Here is a 17,795-nt window from a genome sequence, read left to right on the forward strand (position 1 = left end):
AAACACTCTTTTACAATTTATAACTCAATGAATCAATGTTTTGTATTTTGGACTATGCCTGTGATATAAGAGAAGAAAAAATAGAATTTACAGCAAAAAATGGTCAGTCACAATATTCTGTAGTTTTTGGTCACATAATGTTGCACAAACTCATAAGACGACAGCTGGGTGGTTTTCTTAACTCAGATCCTAAGTCCCTTTTTTATTTACAGCAGTCTCTTAAGTTGTTTTCTTTCCAAAGCAGTGAAGCATTTGTGAAGTGAGGTCTCCATGGACCAGACTTGCTTCCCAGCACATCCCACAGATGTTAAATTGGATTGAGACCTTTGGAATTTTTAGAATTTGGAAGCCAATCCAGGATAGAAGTGATACACACACCCAGCTGTCCACATGATGTAAAAAAAACCCATCAGACCAGACCACCTTCTTCTGTTGCTCCAGATTTAGTTCTGATGCTCACTTACTATAAGGCTGCTAATGGATGCCTCTCGTTAAAAAAAAATCTTTATTTAAACTATCATTTCACATTTCATTAAATGTTTTTTATTGGAAAATAACAGCTGAGGTACTGTCTCATCAAGTCAAGGTGACAGAGGACAAGCTAAGAAAGGTACGATTGAGATGGTTTGGACATGTGCAGAAGAGGGACATGAGGGATATCGGAGGAAGAATGCTGAGGATGGAAGCGAGAGGCAGAACAAAAAGAGGAAATCCAAAGAAGGGGTTTATGGATGTGGTGAGGAAAGACATGCAGGTGGGTGGTATAAAGAGGCAGATGTAGAGGACAGAGTAGAAACCTCACGCATAGTAAATACCAGAGCACACCGAGGCAACATTTCTATATTTTTTTATGGAACATATTGAACAGAATATACATACACAATGGCACTAATAATTGCAGATAAAGATGCACATATTTACATAATAATATCTCATTATTGACTTAGTATCTCATAATTATGACTTAATAACTCATAATTATGAATTAGTATCTCATAATTGACTTAGAATCTCATAATTATGACTTAGTATCTCATAATTATGACTTAGTATTTCATTATTGACTTAGAATCTCATAATTATGACTAAGTATCTCATAATTATGACTTACTAACTCGTAATTATGACTTACTAACTCGTACTTATGACTTACTAACTCGTATTTATGACTTACTAACTCGTAATTATGAATTAGTATCTCATAATTGACTTAGTATCTTATAATTACGACTTACTAACCTGAATTATGACTTAGTATCTCATAATTATGACTTAGTATCTCATAATTATGATTTACTAACTCTTAGTTATGACTTACTAACTCATAATTATGACTTAGTATCTCATAATTGACTTAGTATCTCATAATTGACTTAGTATCTCATAATTATAACTTACTAACTCGTAATTATGACTTACTAACTCGTAATTATGACTTACTAACTCATGATTATGATTTACTAACTCTTAGTTATGACTTACTAACTCATAATTATGACTTAGTATCTCATAATTGACTTAGTATCTCATAATTATGACTAAGTATCTCATAATTATAACTTACTAACTCGTAATTATGACTTACTAACTCGTAATTATGAATTAGTATCTCATAATTGACTTAGTATCTTATAGTTATGACTTAGTATCTCATAATTATGACTTAGTATTTCATAATTGACTTAGTATCTCATAATTATGACTAAGTATCTCATAATTATAACTTACTAACTCGTAATTATGACTTACTAACTCGTAATTATAAATTAGTATCTCATAATTGACTTAGTATCTCATAATTATGACTAAGTATCTCATAATTATAACTTACTAACTCGTAATTATGACTTACTAACTCGTAATTATGAATTAGTATCTCATAATTGACTTAGTATCTTATAGTTATGACTTAGTATCTCATAATTATGACTTAGTATTTCATAATTGACTTAGTATCTCATAATTATGACTAAGTATCTCATAATTATAACTTACTAACTCGTAATTATGACTTACTAACTCGTAATTATAAATTAGTATCTCATAATTGACTTAGTATCTCATAATTATGACTAAGTATCTCATAATTATAACTTACTAACTCGTAATTATGACTTACTAACTCGTAATTATGAATTAGTATCTCATAATTGACTTAGTATCTTATAGTTATGACTTAGTATCTCATAATTATGACTTAGTATTTCATAATTGACTTAGTATCTCATAATTATGACTAAGTATCTCATAATTATAACTTACTAACTCGTAATTATGACTTACTAACTCGTATTTATGACTTACTAACTCGTAATTATGAATTAGTATCTCATAATTGACTTAGTATCTCATAATTATGACTTAGTATCTCATAATTATGACTTAGTATTTCATAATTGACTTAGTATCTCAATTATGACTTACTAACTCATGATTATGATTTACTAACTCTTAGTTATGACTTACTAACTCATAATTATGACTTAGTATCTCATAATTATAACTTACTAACTTGTAATTATGAGTTAGTAACTCGTAATTATGACTTACTAACTCGTAATTATGACTTAGTATCTCATAATTATAACTTAGTATCTCATAATTGACTTAGTGTCTCATAATTATAAGATCAGGATCTAATTATGCTATATTAGGTAATAATTATGAGATATTACGTAATAATTATGAGATATTTTCTGTGATTTTTTTTTCTTTGTGAATGCAATGCGCTTCCGTACAAAAGGGAAGTAAGAAACTAAAAACAAAAGCAAAAATAGAAGAAGCATTCAGCGCATTAAAAATAAAACTACTTATATATATATATATATATATATATATATATATATATATATATATATATATATATATATATATATAGCACCTGCGGGCTTTTGCGGGCGGGAGCTGGACAAAACTTTAATATTGCTTAAATATATTGAATAAGATAATGATGAAGAAGAAACTGACCATATCTGCCTCTTCTAACTGCACATCTCTGATGTTATTCCCTTCACCTGTCAGTGGTTTTAATGTAATGGCTGATCCGTGTGGCGTCTTTTACACTACACCGCATTTCCTGAAGGGGGCAGCAGTGCACCCGGACTTCCTTCTGAGTAAAGAGAGAACGCGAAGAAAACGGCAACAAAACAACAATAAAATGGAGAATGGAGTAGGCCTAACGTTAGAGGTTGGATCGATTACAACCTTTAAATGTAAGTTTGTTCTCCTCATATTAAAGTGTAGACCAGAAATGTAAGGATTTGGTGTCTGCTGCAGTTCTGATAATCTCTAATTGTTTTACTGAAATCATTTACTGGGAAAAGAAATACCGAACTGCGCCATGTTTGCACGCCAGGTTTCACGGTTCGATATCACTGATGCAGAACCCCAGTTCATGCTTTAATGTAGGACGATGTGGGGATCAGCAAAAGTGTGTGTTATATGTGTGCGGTGTGTTTTCAGGGACTGATGCGAACACAGCAGAGCTGATCGTGTGGCGCGTCAGTAATAACAGCTTGTTCACGGGGAAGAAGAACACCGCCCTGAGAGCTTTCGAGTAAGTGACACTTTCTACACACTTTCTACACTCTTAATGCACTGTTTCTGCACCGTTAATGCTTCATGGGTGCTGCTGTAACATTTTTCATGAGACATCTGTCCACCCGCAGACTCTTTGTGAAGGAGAAGCGGCTGGAAGGGAAAGTGACACCAGCATGGGTGAAGAAGAAGTGGGAGAACTTAAGACAGAAATATAAGGTAACACTAAGGCTTGACTCCTAAATACCATGCTGTTTGCATTAAACATGATTTTTATTATTTGAGGATTTCTAAATGCATCCTCAGACCTGCTAACCTCTTCTGATGGGGCTTTTACATGTTATAAGTCCTAAAAAGTTCAGGCTCCATTCACCCAGCATGGGTCCCTTCAGGGTTTTCTGTGTATCAAGCTCTGTTTTTTCTTGAGGTTTTTCCCTGGTGGATGGTCAAATATCTTGGAGGGGAAAAAACTCGCATTGACAACTATGATTTAAACTCCTGACTGTCACAACTCGCCCGACTCAATCCACTTCTTCGGGCTGTTTTGTCTTATCAAGCATTACTTTTTTTAGATTGAGATTCCTTTTTGTCTTCTCATAGATGAAGATCTAAACTCTCCAAAACGTCTATAGACTTTGCACTGACTGATTCCAAATCTAACAGTTGAATCTCACACACAGGGCTCCCTTTCTCTCCCATTGCTGGTAACTTTACCTGTAACACAGAAGTGCCCACATTTTCTTTCCTATTAATGGCCAAAAATGTAACTTGACCATAGGCTGATAAAGGAAAAAAAAACACATCTATCTATCTATCTATCTATCTATCTATCTATCTATCTATCTATATATATAGCCATGAAAGGTAAACACACGCTGCAGAATGAAAAATGGAGGAAAAGGGAGGGAAAATGAGGTACGAGGAAACTGTTTATATGGAATCCTGATTCCGCCAAATAAAAAAAAAATGTTTACGACTTTATTTCTCACAATTCCAAAGTTTTGTTTGTTTGTTTTTTAGCCAATCAGGCAGCATCACCCCTCTGTAGTAGCAGACCGCTTTACACATTGAAAAGTGTAAAGTCAGAATTACGAGAAATAAACTCGGAATTGCCAATCAAAACACAGATAAAGACAAAACCAATCGAAAATAGGCCAATTTAGGAGTAATCTGAAATGTATTTTTATTTATGATTTATTTATATATTTTTATTTTTATTTTGATGTAATATGGGAATTAAATGCACTAAATGTTTTTTTTCCACAGATATTTTTGTATAAAATTTCAGCAATAAAAATTTAAATTCTTCTAAAAAGGAAACCAATTACTTGGTTATTTTAAGAGACCCATTTTTGAGAGAATTGTATATTGCTCTTTAATAAAGAAACATCTGATTCTTACAATACAACCAATAATGATGATAACATTATAATAATGATGTGTGTTTGCAAATGTATTAAAAATTAACAAAAATCAGAAGTACAGAAGTATTCACAGCCTTTGCCATGACATTTAAAATTGAGCTCAGGTGCTTCCTGTTTCCACTGATCATCCTTGAGATGTTTCTACAACTTGATTGGAGTTCACCTGTGGTAAAATCTGTTGATTGGACATGATTTGGAAAGGTACACAACTATTTATAGAAGGTCCCACAGTTAACAGTACATGTCAGAGCACAAACCATGCCATGAAGTCCAAGGAATTGTCTGTAGACCTCTTAGATAGGATTGTATCAAGGCACAGATCTGTGGAAGAGTACAGACAAGTTTCTGTAGTATTGAAGGTCCTAATGAGCACAGTGGCCCCCATCATCTGTAAATGGAAGAAGATTGGAACCACTAGGACTCCTAGAGCGGAGCCACCCGGTCAAACTGAGTGATTGGGGAGAAGGGCCTTAGTCAGGAATGTGACTTGATGCTCCAGCATTTACAGAAGAACATCCATCTCTGCAGCACTCTACCAATCAGGCCTGTATGGTAGGGTGGCCAGATAGAAGCCACTCCTCAGTAAAAGGCACTTGACAGCCCAACTGGAGTTTGCCTCTTCGACCATGAGATACAAAGATTAAACTCTTTGGCCTGAATGCCAAGTGTCATGTCTGGAGAAAACCATGCACAGCTCATCACCTGCTCAATACCATCCCTACAGTGAAGCATGGTGGTGGCAGCATCATGCTGTGGGGATGTTTTTTTTAGCGGCAGGAACTGGGAGACTAGTCAGGATCAAGGGAAAGATTAATGCAGCAATGTAGAGACATCCTTGATTTAAAAAAAAAAAAAAACCTGCTCCAGAGAGCTGTGGACCTCAGACTGGGGCGACTGTTCATCGACGACTCTAAGCACACAGCCAAATAACAAATAAGTGGCTACGGGAAGACTTTGTGAACGTGTTGAGTGGCTCAGCCGGAGCCCAGACCTAAACATCTCTGGAGCAATCTAAAAATAGATGTGCACTGATGCTCTCCATTTAAGATGATTGAGCTTGAGAGGTTCTGCAAAGAAGAATGGGAGAAACTGCACAAAAATGGCAAACTTGTAGCATGAGCAAAGGCTGTGAATACTTATGTTCATGATGATTTTTATTTCCCACCAAAAAATTTGCAAAGATTTCAAACACCCTTATTTTGTAGTAGTAGTAGTAATAATAATAATAATAATAATAATCGATTGAATCTATTTTGGAAAATGTGGGGAAAAAAGTGAATACTTTCCAGATGCATTTTATAGGGAAACCTTTTTAATTTTAACTAGGGACTGAGTTGATACATTTAAAATGAAGGCTATGCTACTGTACTCTGCATTTCGTTGCATTGTACTTGTACATGTGTAATGACAATAAAGTTGAATCTAATCTAATCTAATCTAATATACCCATAATTCCATATTTGCTGTTCTGTAGGATATCAAGAGCCTCAGTATGATGGGAGGTGACCCGCTAGTGGCTCCGTGGAAGTGGTACGTCGTGATGGATCAGGCTCTGAGTGGAGAGCTCACCATGGCTCACTCGCTTCTGTCTAATCTCTCCAACTTGTCCAATTTGTCCAACCTGTCCAACCTATCCAAATTATCCAGCACATCCAGCCCTTTCCCTGTCCCTGTGTCCTCATCTGGCCTGGATCCTCCCCCTGCCAAGAAGAGGAAGGAGCAGTACTGGCTAGCTGCCCTACAGGAGCTCGAGAGGAGGCAGGAGGAGCGTGAGAGGCGTGCCGCAGAGAGGGAAGAAGAGAGGGAGAGGCGGGCCGCCGACAGAGAAGAAGAGAGGGAGAGGCGGGCAGCCGAGCGAGAGGAAGAGAGAGAGAGGCAAGCTCTGGAGCGAGAGAAGAGGAGGGAGCAGGATCTGCTTTCTAGACAGGAGCGTTGGGAGAGGGAGCTGCAAGCCAGAGAGGAGAAGCGAGAGAAGGAGTACAGAGAAAGAGAGGACCGAAGGGACCAAGAAGCTGCAGCGCGGGAAGACCGACTGTTCAAGCTCCTCGAGGCGTTCATGTCGAAACAGTACAGCACGCAATGAGCCATGTTGGTGTCTCGGAAATGCCTGCTTTCTACTAATAAATCGTATCCGGTTTTGTATCTCTCATTGTTGTTTGCGTCACTTAGCTGGAGTATTCGGTATGGAAAAATAATTTGGTGAGTAGCTTACAATTCAACCAGTCCACAGGCTCCTGATGTGTCTTAACATCTGTAATAAGCTCCCTGGGGAAAAGTTCCAGCCACCAATATTCCTGTATATTGTTAGTTACCAGTGTAACAGGACACGTGTAAATTTAATATGGAGTAACTTGCTTGTGACTCTCATTTCCAAGCAGAGCACACACTGGAAATTGTGGTTGCCAAATCGGAGCATAATCAGGCAGGACAGGCCTGAAAAAGAAGAAAGAAATTCTTGGAAAAAGAAATGTAACTTAGAAATAACCGATTACAATTTTTTGTTAAATGTCCAGCGAATAATCAGTGATCCATTTTTTTATTTAATAAAAATTTTTCTTTTTGCCAATTTACACTATATAGAAAGTTTTTGGACACCTGAGCATAAGATTTGTATTTTTTTGGACATCTTTTTCCACATTTAGTTCCCATTTGCTCTTCTATTAACTTTTTTTTTTTTTTCTTTTTTTTTTTCTGAAAAGATGTTTCACTAGATTTTAGTGTTTCATTCAGCCACAAGGATGGTAAAAAAAAAAATCAGGTAATGATGTAGTGCTGTAAGTTCATACCAAAGGAGTTCAGAGCTCTATAGCAGGCCACTCAAGATCTTCCACTTCAACCCAGTAAACTATGTTCCTGCAGCTGGCTTTGTGCACAGGGGTATTGATAAGCTGGAACATGTTCAAGGGAAGGGAAAATTGAATGCTTCCTCACCCTAAGACATCCTATAGAGTGTGTTTCCAACTTTGTGGTATCAGTTTGGGGAAGAACCACATATGGTTGAAAAGTCAGTTGTCCTAATACTTTTGTCCATATAGGGTAAATGTTAGTACAGGTCCAAGACCTGCTGATGCCTTGCTGGTGCCTCAGATGGTGGATTGGCGTGGCGGTGTAATTTATTTTGTCTGGGGAACTTATTTTCTTACTACCGTTAAAGATTCTGGCGTCTCCGTTTCTGAAAGAAAAGCTGTAGTTTCGCTTTAAAGGTAGGATTTGTATATTTTTATTATTATTGCACAAGCTCAACATTTAGCAGCGGTTTTACTGACAGGAAAAATAAAATCAGTAGACACAAAACACTGTGTATATGCACTCGCAGACATTTTGACAAATGGTGACAATCTCTTTCCTCACAGGCACCTTGTTAGCTCAAGCTTCTGCAGTTTTTTTTGTTTGATTCTATAACTGATTATATACTGTGTATCTACATCACAATTGATTATATTTTCCCTTTTCCCCTTGGGCTTGTACACAACCTGCTGGTAGGATAAGACCAGTTTCTGTCAGAAAACAAAATGTGAAATAAAATTCCATGTGATTTAATAGAAAGACTGATATACCTGTTGATTGTGGAGTAACATGAATTCTTCTGCTTAACCTGGGATAGACGTGGTCTTTTGTGGAAAATTTTTGTCCGTTCAGGTCAGGGTTTTTTCTATTTATTTTTTTTTATAGGATGTAATGTGTGTATGAGGTCTGGAAAACCTACCTGATTAGTTTATTGCAAATATCTTTGATTATTAATCAAATAATTTAGAATGCTAATCTACATCACATACATGGTACTGTGCACATGGAAATAAAATTATTTTGGATACAAATTATAATGAATAATTATGTGTGAGCTACAAGTTTATAGATATATATCTGTATATAATTTTTTTTGTGGATGATCTTGAATGTTGACTCACAGTGCTGTATTAATATTTAAACTCATTTACATCTACATTTGACATGTGGCACACTCCTTTTACAAAACCTATCCAAATTACAGTTATCTCATTTATATATCTGAGCAGTTAAGGGCCTTGGGCGAGGGCCCAGGAGTGGAAGCTGGGTGGTGCTGGGATTTAAACTCATGACGTTCTGAGCAGAAGGCCAATATCTTTAGCGCCACTTCCCTGCTACAGCAACTTTTAGTCGTGAAGAAAAATCGGGTTTATGTACAGGATGTGTTCCGTTAGATCTATGAGGGTTCATATATGACCATGGGAGCACTGCAGAACCTTATTTCGCTTCTCTGTAGGTCATCTTAAATACCAAGCAGATTCCAAAACGCCAGTACAAAAATGAAACCTCTGTTTTGTTATTAATGCTTATGCATAAACTGGTAACTGCTTTCATTTACTCATTAGAGCTGCTCATCAAAGCCTTTTTTACTTTCCCTAGTATATCATTTTTTGAATCAATCACAGTTTAAATTTCCCCAGAGCAACTAACCTTTACAGAAACCTTTGTAACAAGCACACAAAAGGTCAAAATGAACAGTTGTAAAGTGGTTAAAGGTTGGTTATGCACCAACTAATATGCACAATGAAAGGACCATGTCAATCTGGCAACCTGGTTTCATCTCAATCTTCATCTGAGGTTTTCTCTCCTAATCTTTGGTCACTACAATACAGCTACCACTGAATCAAGGTGTATTCTAATGTCCAGATGCTGAATATTGCACACCGACAAGTGCCCTGACTGTTCAAAGCTTTAGAGCCGTTCAGACATGAGACTCGTCCAAATCCAGATCTACAGGAGACAGAGGCAGATGGGACAGAGAATGAGGTATGAGCAGAGAGGTAAGGAGAGGGTTCTCGGTGCCTTGCTCCTCAGTCGGGTGGAGCGAGGTGTCTGTGTTTTCCAAAAGCCCAGACGTCTCCTCATCTTCCGGACTCTCACGTATCTGAGCCGGGTTCAGCCGAACAGGAGTGCTCAGCATGGGGAAAGAGGAAGGGAGGGGGGAGCATGACCTGGAGGCAGGAGTGGAGGATGGTGTAGGAGAGAGACTACTTCTTGTACTGCTCTTGTCTTGCTTTTCTTTCTCAGCAACAGGTGAGGCCTAGAACAGAAGAGTGGATGGTTTAGGACAGGGGTGGCCAACTGGTGGACTCCGGTCCAAATCCGGACCGCAAGATGCGTCCAGCTGGACAGCGAAGCCTTTTCACATAATGAAATAAACATATGCAATATGCAATTTTCTAATAGAATCAGATTTATATCAGGCACATCAAGGTCTGCTCAGTAGAGCCGTTTGGTTGCTACTACAGTTATAATGCTTACTGTTGCTACAATCAGACGTGCAGTTGTAAAGGCAGCAGATGCACAAACAGATGAAACTTTCCGTGAGTGAAAAACAATGGCATTATCAAAATTTAGGAAAGTTGATGCTGAAAACCCAAGTTTTTCGAGATGCTTCCATCTTTAAGCTCAACTCAGTTCAGCCTAACCGACAATTTTATTTAATTTTTATTTAAGGTTATTTACATTTTTATGGACTTAAAGGAACTGCACAAAATAACAGTGTTTTTTGCACTTTTTTTTTCTTTTTCATTTTTCCAACACTGCCCCTTTATTTTTGCCTGTTTGTGTTTCTGAATGTTATTGCTGATGATATTTTACAAATGCAACTTGAAGCATAGAAGAGAGCAATGTTAATCATTAGATACATTCAGTTTGGTAGAGACAATAAGTGCAAAGTTAAAACGTGATATGAGATTTCTGTGTAAGACTAAACTTGTGGGCCGGCACTTAATGTAATGTATCTGTAAGTGAACTCAGATTTTAACAATGTTCCTCACGTAAAAAGGATTGCATTTGGTACACATGCAGGGAAATCCCTGTACCGAAAATCTTCGGTACAAATATGTGTACATTTACACCCCTAACCATTGATGCTAACTATATAATATACATTTATATATAGCTTTAATGCTAGCTACAGCAAAAAATCACACTCAAGGTTTTACAAACTCAAAACCTTCTCAATTAACCTTGACAGCAAATAAGGACACTTTTGAAATGAACATATCGGCCCAAATGTTATCATCGGGCAAAGACAGCAGGGTAACACCTACACATCTGTCACTTGTTGGATTCCTATGTTGATTGGCCTCTTTAAAGGTCCTTTCCAAAATGTAGGTGTTCATATGAACTGTGTAGCTACTGCTGAATACCTTCAATAATCTTATATCAGTTCCTCGAAAAAAAAAAACTCTTCAGCAAATTAAAAAATCTTTGTATTTGTGGCACACTTTCAATCATGCAGTCATCATTGGTAAATAGAAAAAAATGAAAGTCCACCTGTGGGTGTGCTGGGAGGTGCTGCTCAGCTCTGATGGAGGGTGATGGAGTCTCAGAGGGAAGAGAAGGTGTAGGTGAGTGGCTGGGTCTTCTGGCTCCAGTTGCTCCCAGTAGAGCAGAGCTGGCTGTGGGTGTAGTAGAAGGAGACTTTCCAGAAGCTTCTTGGGATTCTGTGAAGGTGACTGACCTCTTCTGGTCATTATGTGCTGAAGGAGGAAATATCAGAGCAGCATAAGCATTTGATTAGACATTAGGTTGCCCAGATTGGTTTTGTTTGTGGCTCACAGCTAATAGCTAATCAGTGAAGTATCTCTGTTAAACCCTTTAGCAATATTAAACCTCCTCCAAGCTTCCCATCTGTGTTAGGATTTTCCAAACAACCTGCTGTCTTCAGCTTGCTCAAACTAACATTTAAAATAGATGGGCTTCTTGCAGAAGAAATACAGCTGAATGTCTAATTAGTTTTTAATAGTAATTAAGAGTAAGTGAGTGAGTGAGTAAGTGAGTGAGACACCTGACTTTTCCAGCCATATGTGATTCTTTCTCAAACTGTTATAAAGCTGGAGACCCAAACCTGTTCCAGCATGACCAAAACCAGCTCCATGAAGATATGGTGTACATGGGTCAGTGTGAAAGATAACTTTGGGGTGATTTGGGACTCTGACTGCACCCTAGGCCTCCTCAACCTACACCAGCACCCAACTTTACTAACACCACTGTTCCTGAATACGCACAAATCTCCACACACTACAAAACCTAGTAAAATATCTTCCAAGAAGAATGGAGATTATAACCGCAAATGGTGACTAAATTTGGAATAGGATTCTCAAAAAGCACATATGAATCCTATGGCCAGGTGTCCACAAACTTTTGTACATACTCACCTCTATCTGCTGCTTTGTTTTTAGGCTGAATGCTTCTGCGAGTGGTTGAGAGTCTGGCTCCCTGCCGCCCACGACATTCATCTTGCATCCGTGGGATGGTCAGTAAAGGTCGACGAAGCTTTAAAAACAAACAAAAAAAAAACCCTAAACAAATCCACTCTCTCGTTTAGTCTTGCAGAAAGTGCAACAACGATATGGCTGTCCGGCTGAGCTAAGAAAAGCTGTTCAGTATTTCTTTATGTTGTTTTAATCTACTTATTTGGGACCTTTTTATTCCTGGCAACATTAATAAACATTGGGACTATAAAGCTGACAGATTGCATTAAATTGCTAGGATCCTCTCACCTGCCTCAGACCTCTTTTTCGACCAAGTGGTGGTTGAAGTAAGAGATTGTGATGGCCCGGCTCACTCTGGACACTCGCAACCCTGTAGAAAAATCCGTAGTGCAATGTGTGAGTGAAAGGGGTTAAAAAGAGCTGAACACAATCCCTATCAAATCCTCCATAAACATCGGAGAATTAAGAGGAATTGTGTTCTTTCTACACACACACACACACACACACACACACACACACACACACACACACACACACACACACAGTCCAGGGTCCATCGTTAATCAAACACAGTGACAAAGACAAAATCGTGACACATGAATTGCAGATTAGAAACCTGCAATGTCATTCACAACACCATTAGGGGATTTAGAGGAGCTGGTGTTGGCATCGTTTCGAGGATTTCCATTTTTGTAAACAATTTGTAAATCTCTCTCTCTCTAAATATATATATATATAATTCTTTATATATGATAATATTTTTTACTAAACTATAATATACCAGCAAATTGTATTATTTTTTGATTTGCACATGCCAGACCAGACTCCTCAGCCCCAGAGATTGGCACTCCAGAAAGGAACTCCAATTTGAGCAGTGGAAAGAAGCCTGAAACATGAATGGACACCATGGCACCATGAGGCTCACTGGAAATGACATGAGTACCACAGAGTGACAATAAAGTAGTGACATTTAGTATTAGTGTCCATACCAGAGAGAAAGAACAAAACCAATTAGAGGACAGTGAGACAAAGGGAAAAAAATACAAAAGGAGAGGGAAAGCTGTCCTATAGAGTCAGTGAATGTAATGAGTTGGGAGAGGCAGGCCCAGCCCCGGCACACACACAGTGAGACACTGCACAGACAGGGCTGTGACACTGTACCGTGACAGGGTACCCTCCTCCAGCATCCCCCCGGACTCATCTAGCACATTGGGTTCACTGCAGAATGGGAAGGAAACAAGGTTAGGGGAAAGACTGGAGACGCATTCAAGTCACAGCTGATGTTCAGCCTTCTCTTTAAAAGGAAAGATATGGTTAAGTCATGTACATCATTTAAAGATAAAATGTGGTGACCTCCAGCAAAAAGTGGGGCATCTATAAAGGAAATAGTTTTTATTTTTTATTTTTTGCTACACAGTTCGTGTTATTGTTGGCAGCAGAAATCAGTAGGGAAGTTTACCTGTGACTGGGCAGCATAGTGCTTAGTCCTGGCTCTGGCTGTCCAGAGGCGGAGCCTGTGGCATGGCTGGAGAAACGGCGTTGTGTAATTAAGCTGGGTAAGAAAGCTTCATGCTCACTTACCACACTGGGAATGCTTATGGAGTCATCTGGTAAGAAACAGGAGGAGGAAGCAAAATGCATAACCAGATACACAAACTCCACAAGTGCCCTACAAGTTTAATTGCTGAATGAGCATGTAAATTAAATTCAACTCAAACGAATAACATTTGTTTCTTCATGAATATTGTATTGCATCTCAAACCAGCTCCTTTGGTTATAAAAAATTATCAGGAAGAAAAAAAAAATTGGGGGGATTTTGTATTAGTGAGCAGTTTAAAAAATGTTCAATGATCAAATATTACTTCTCTGTAAAATGTAAACTGGAGATGGAAGAGGGTTGGCTTTACTTTCCTCCTCGTCCTCGTCAGTGCGACTGAGTGTGTCCTGTGAGGGCTGGCGAGACGGCTGGCTGTCCTGTTCCCACACTGTCCCTGTGCCTGTGTTTGAGCGGGACATGGTGGCCAGGCTCAGCCGGTAGGCTGATGTGGAGGTGCCAACTGTGCTGATGGACGTCTTTCCTTGGTATGCTGCAAGAAGGGTAAAGCAATGTGTAATTACTTTTTTTGCATTTTCTATTCTCTGAAAATGATGATTTTGATTAATCAGCAGATTTTCTGTTGCAGCACGGCTCAGTCAGCGATTCTCGCTGCAATTAGAATCACAGGTTTATACTAATGTGGTCGTTCCTTATTATAATACCGTATAGGTTCTATAGCATACACAATAACAAAACACAGATGCTTCATGTACACCATATGAAAACACACTGAAAACCACGTGATTGTTTATATGGTGTAGTTTCCATTGTGTTTTCCTAAAATCCAAAATGTCTGCACTTTATAACAGTCAGAGGTAAAGCTGTTCTTTTATTTTTCAGATGTGGCTAAATCTTCAGGACAGGATAAACTTATTTTTCCTTATAGGACTAAACAGAAAAATCTGTTTAAAGCCGTTAGTTTGTACAAGTGATACCAGGAAATAATGTTTGAATGGATGTACATTAAACGTAGACTCTAAATAAACAAAATGTTTTTTCAGTGATAAAAAAATAATATTTATTGGCAAACTGCTGTGGTATAATGGGAGAAACAACAATTCATTACATACAGTTATTGGTTACAGTTAATAAAATAATAATAATAATGTGGTATTTCTGGTAATTCTGATATTTCCGTGTAATTTTACAACAAATTCCTACTGCTGATCTCTTTCTAGAACAGTATTTAATATATTTATATTCCTAAGTTAATATCTAGTTAAATACTAAGGACATAATAACATCCAGTTACCCTGCAAATCTAATGCTTCTCTGGTTACTACAGTTTTTTCTCAAGTGCAATTATTTGACTTCAACTTGAATGAGAGCGCTAACAGCGAAGGCATGCTCACCCGAGCCACTGTGCACGGCCTCCTTCAGGATCTTGAGCTCGTTGTTGAACTCGGCGAACAGCGAGCTCTTGCAGAGTGAGCGTGGGATGAAGCGCCTCTCCAGCTGGTCGGCGATGTGATGCCGGGCTGTAATCTCCTCCTGAGACTCTGCCGGCTGAGTTAGCAGCTGATGAACGTGAGAGGAAAATCGATCATTTCGGCATTACGGCACTCTCGAACATCTAATTGATGTTTCCTCGGGGTCAGAAACTGGATTTTCTCACAAGGGCTATAATGAGCAACTACACATGTTGTGAACATGACTAAGCATGGTCACATTACTACCCCCTTTATCTTCCTGGACTTCTTTTTTCTTAATAAGATAAGGATTACATTGGCAGCTGTGTATTTTGGAAGAAGTAATAAAGAAGTCAGTTATTAGATTTCGATTACCTTGCACTGAATAAAGGGCCGCAGGAGCACGAAGATGGGGATTCGAGTGCGTACTATGAAGTCGATGAAATCCCAGAAAGCAAGACCGCCCACTTTGCGCAGAGCCATCTCCTTCACCTGCAGACTCAGTCTGTACCACTGATTACCCAGCTGCCTCTCGAAGCACACCAGCACCACCTTCAGAGCTGTGTGTAGAGCATGTCCAACAGTTACATTTATTTTCTATATAACTGGTGTGTGTGTATATGACAGTGTGTATGTGTGTATATGTTCATGCCTTGTGTGAGTGTGCATGCATGTATGTATGCATTTATCTATAAAAAATGTTCCAGTATATTTGAGCATTTACAAATAGTTGTAAGAGGGGAGTGAGGGATTTGAATGTGTACCTAGATAAGCAGCTTGGCTGGTAGACTCGGCCAGTCCCTCACGGCGGAGGTCCTTGCCTGCGTCTCCGGGGGTGGAGCAGTGTGCCGGAGATGCGTCTAAAACAAAGTTTTTACTGCGAGATGTGCTGATGATGCGCGGAGGCAGCAGGATGTTAATGACCGTCTGCAGGAGCAGGAAGACCTCCGCCTGCTCAATCTGAGGACTGTCTATAGCACAAACACATAAAAATTTAACACTCAGTATGAGATCTGTTTTTCCAAAAGGATAATATTATTTGCTTAATTGTGATCATTTATAGTCATCCAGATGCATAGTTTGAACAAAGGTAAGGTGAATTTTTAAGAAGCATTCTCATTAACAGAAACAAAAATAAATCCATATGGAAAACTATTAAAAAGTTAATGTCCACCTAAAACACGTAAAAAAATAAATAGAATTTTTAAGAATAAAACTTTGATTTTAAATGGACCTGCTCATAAAGAGCTGACAGATATTGCAAAAATACTCATAACCATATTTTTAGGCGACAGTGAGTGATTTTTTACCATGAGATTTGAGATCTTATCTACAGACCTTTATTTTTATAAACTTAATGATCCTAAACATGAAAACTAAAAGTAAGATTAAATCTAAACTGTTTTTTCAAAATAAAATACAAATGCAGAATAATAAGCCTGATCTAATTGTTACTTTTTCCACAATCTTATATATTTGCAATTCATTTTATGTTTACATGAATTGTCATGAGATCCTGATAATGTGATTAACATATGTAATGGCGAGGTGAGAGAAAAATCTACTTAATACAGACAGAAAAAAAATCACTTCATATCAGCTAGAACAAAAAGAAAGGAAACTAATCCTGTAAAAAAAAGGCTTATTTTTACAAAAATTATATTTGGGAAATGATAGTTACAAATAATAAAAGAGTATCCCTGTGTATAAGACGTGATTTTGATGTACATATTTCAATGGTTAATTAAGATTAACGCATTATTAAAAAAAAATATAGAACCGCTATTTTGTTAGAGATGGTCTATTTTCAACACTAACCTTTGCTTCCAGAGCCAACAGTCAGCACAAATGGAATTAGAAGATTAAGCAGCATGCCCTCTCGTCTCTCCTGATTGGTAAAGGGTGAGATCACCTGACTGAGTGGGAAATCATCTTTCAAAGCCTGTGAATAAGAGAAAAAAAACAACTGGAATTGAATACAGGCTCTTCTCTAAATGATTTGTGTGCAGAGCTAAAAGCACATAAAATCCAATACTTGTATCTGCATGGCCACTAAGCGAACCACGGCTGTGCTGAATGGTAGAGGAGGCGAGAGGTAAGGGCTTAGGTGCAACAATGGCAGTCCATCTGCTACACTTGAAGGTCCAACCACACCCATCACCTAAACACATAAACACAGAACTTAAAGTATTCAGGGTTCATCATGCATCCAGTTTTTCCTAAGCACACACCCCGAATGTGAGAAAGTTATATCCAGTTTAACCTAATAATACATCTGATACATATTTATTTTGTACTTCACACCATCACCAGGTGTCCAGTCTTCCAAAATAAAGTGTGTCCAAGCTCAGTGATGCTTACCAGGTTGACGCAGACGTTAATGAGAGAGCGCAGGTGAGGGAGAAATGAAATTATCGGCTGGCGATGAAGAGTCAGACAAATCCCTTCGATCAGACTGCTGGCTGCTTCCCATTCCACCTGTCGTCTGGGAAAAACCCCACGAACAACAGTGTTTGAGTAGAACACATATAAAGGACAAATTTTAGACCACAAAATCTATAATAATCAGATTTTACTCATGTAAAATCTGAAAAAAAGT

General features: G+C 38.1%; 2 protein-coding genes across 14 annotated transcripts in view; one reads left to right on the top strand and one right to left on the bottom strand.

Annotated features, from left to right (window-relative positions):
- Positions 1 to 3,077: 3,077 nt before the first annotated feature.
- si:ch73-193c12.2 (E3 ubiquitin-protein ligase BRE1A) lies at positions 3,078 to 7,103 on the top strand. Its single transcript, XM_046851223.1, has 4 exons — positions 3,078 to 3,212; positions 3,463 to 3,556; positions 3,669 to 3,756; positions 6,436 to 7,103. Exons 1-4 carry the CDS (start codon positions 3,158 to 3,160, stop codon positions 7,042 to 7,044), a joined length of 846 nt encoding a protein of 281 aa, XP_046707179.1. The 5' UTR covers positions 3,078 to 3,157; the 3' UTR covers positions 7,045 to 7,103.
- Positions 7,104 to 8,077: 974 nt separating this feature from the next.
- LOC124385302 (protein unc-80 homolog) overlaps positions 8,078 to 17,795 on the bottom strand; it is a 54,790-nt gene continuing 45,072 nt past the window's right edge. For 6 of the 13 annotated variants that reach the window (XM_046848613.1, XM_046848594.1, XM_046848566.1 and 3 more), the window contains 13 exons: positions 17,558 to 17,681; positions 17,232 to 17,357; positions 17,015 to 17,138; positions 15,961 to 16,167; positions 15,572 to 15,756; positions 15,140 to 15,305; positions 14,053 to 14,277; positions 13,650 to 13,797; positions 13,352 to 13,408; positions 12,479 to 12,560; positions 12,134 to 12,251; positions 11,250 to 11,455; positions 8,078 to 10,008 (listed from right to left, as the gene is read on the bottom strand). In XM_046848613.1, the coding sequence (XP_046704569.1) occupies positions 9,670 to 10,008; positions 11,250 to 11,455; positions 12,134 to 12,251; positions 12,479 to 12,560; positions 13,352 to 13,408; positions 13,650 to 13,797; positions 14,053 to 14,277; positions 15,140 to 15,305; positions 15,572 to 15,756; positions 15,961 to 16,167; positions 17,015 to 17,138; positions 17,232 to 17,357; positions 17,558 to 17,681 (2,107 nt within the window). In that variant the 3' untranslated portion in view covers positions 8,078 to 9,669. The remainder of the gene's footprint in view (positions 10,009 to 11,249; positions 11,456 to 12,133; positions 12,252 to 12,478; positions 12,561 to 13,351; positions 13,409 to 13,649; positions 13,798 to 14,052; positions 14,278 to 15,139; positions 15,306 to 15,571; positions 15,757 to 15,960; positions 16,168 to 17,014; positions 17,139 to 17,231; positions 17,358 to 17,557; positions 17,682 to 17,795) is intronic. The other 7 variants (XM_046848621.1, XM_046848574.1, XM_046848647.1 and 4 more) reach the window with 3 other exon arrangements.

The sequence above is a fragment of the Silurus meridionalis genome, chromosome 1 (genome assembly GCF_014805685.1).
Source record: "Silurus meridionalis isolate SWU-2019-XX chromosome 1, ASM1480568v1, whole genome shotgun sequence".
Lineage (NCBI taxonomy): Eukaryota > Metazoa > Chordata > Actinopteri > Siluriformes > Siluridae > Silurus > Silurus meridionalis.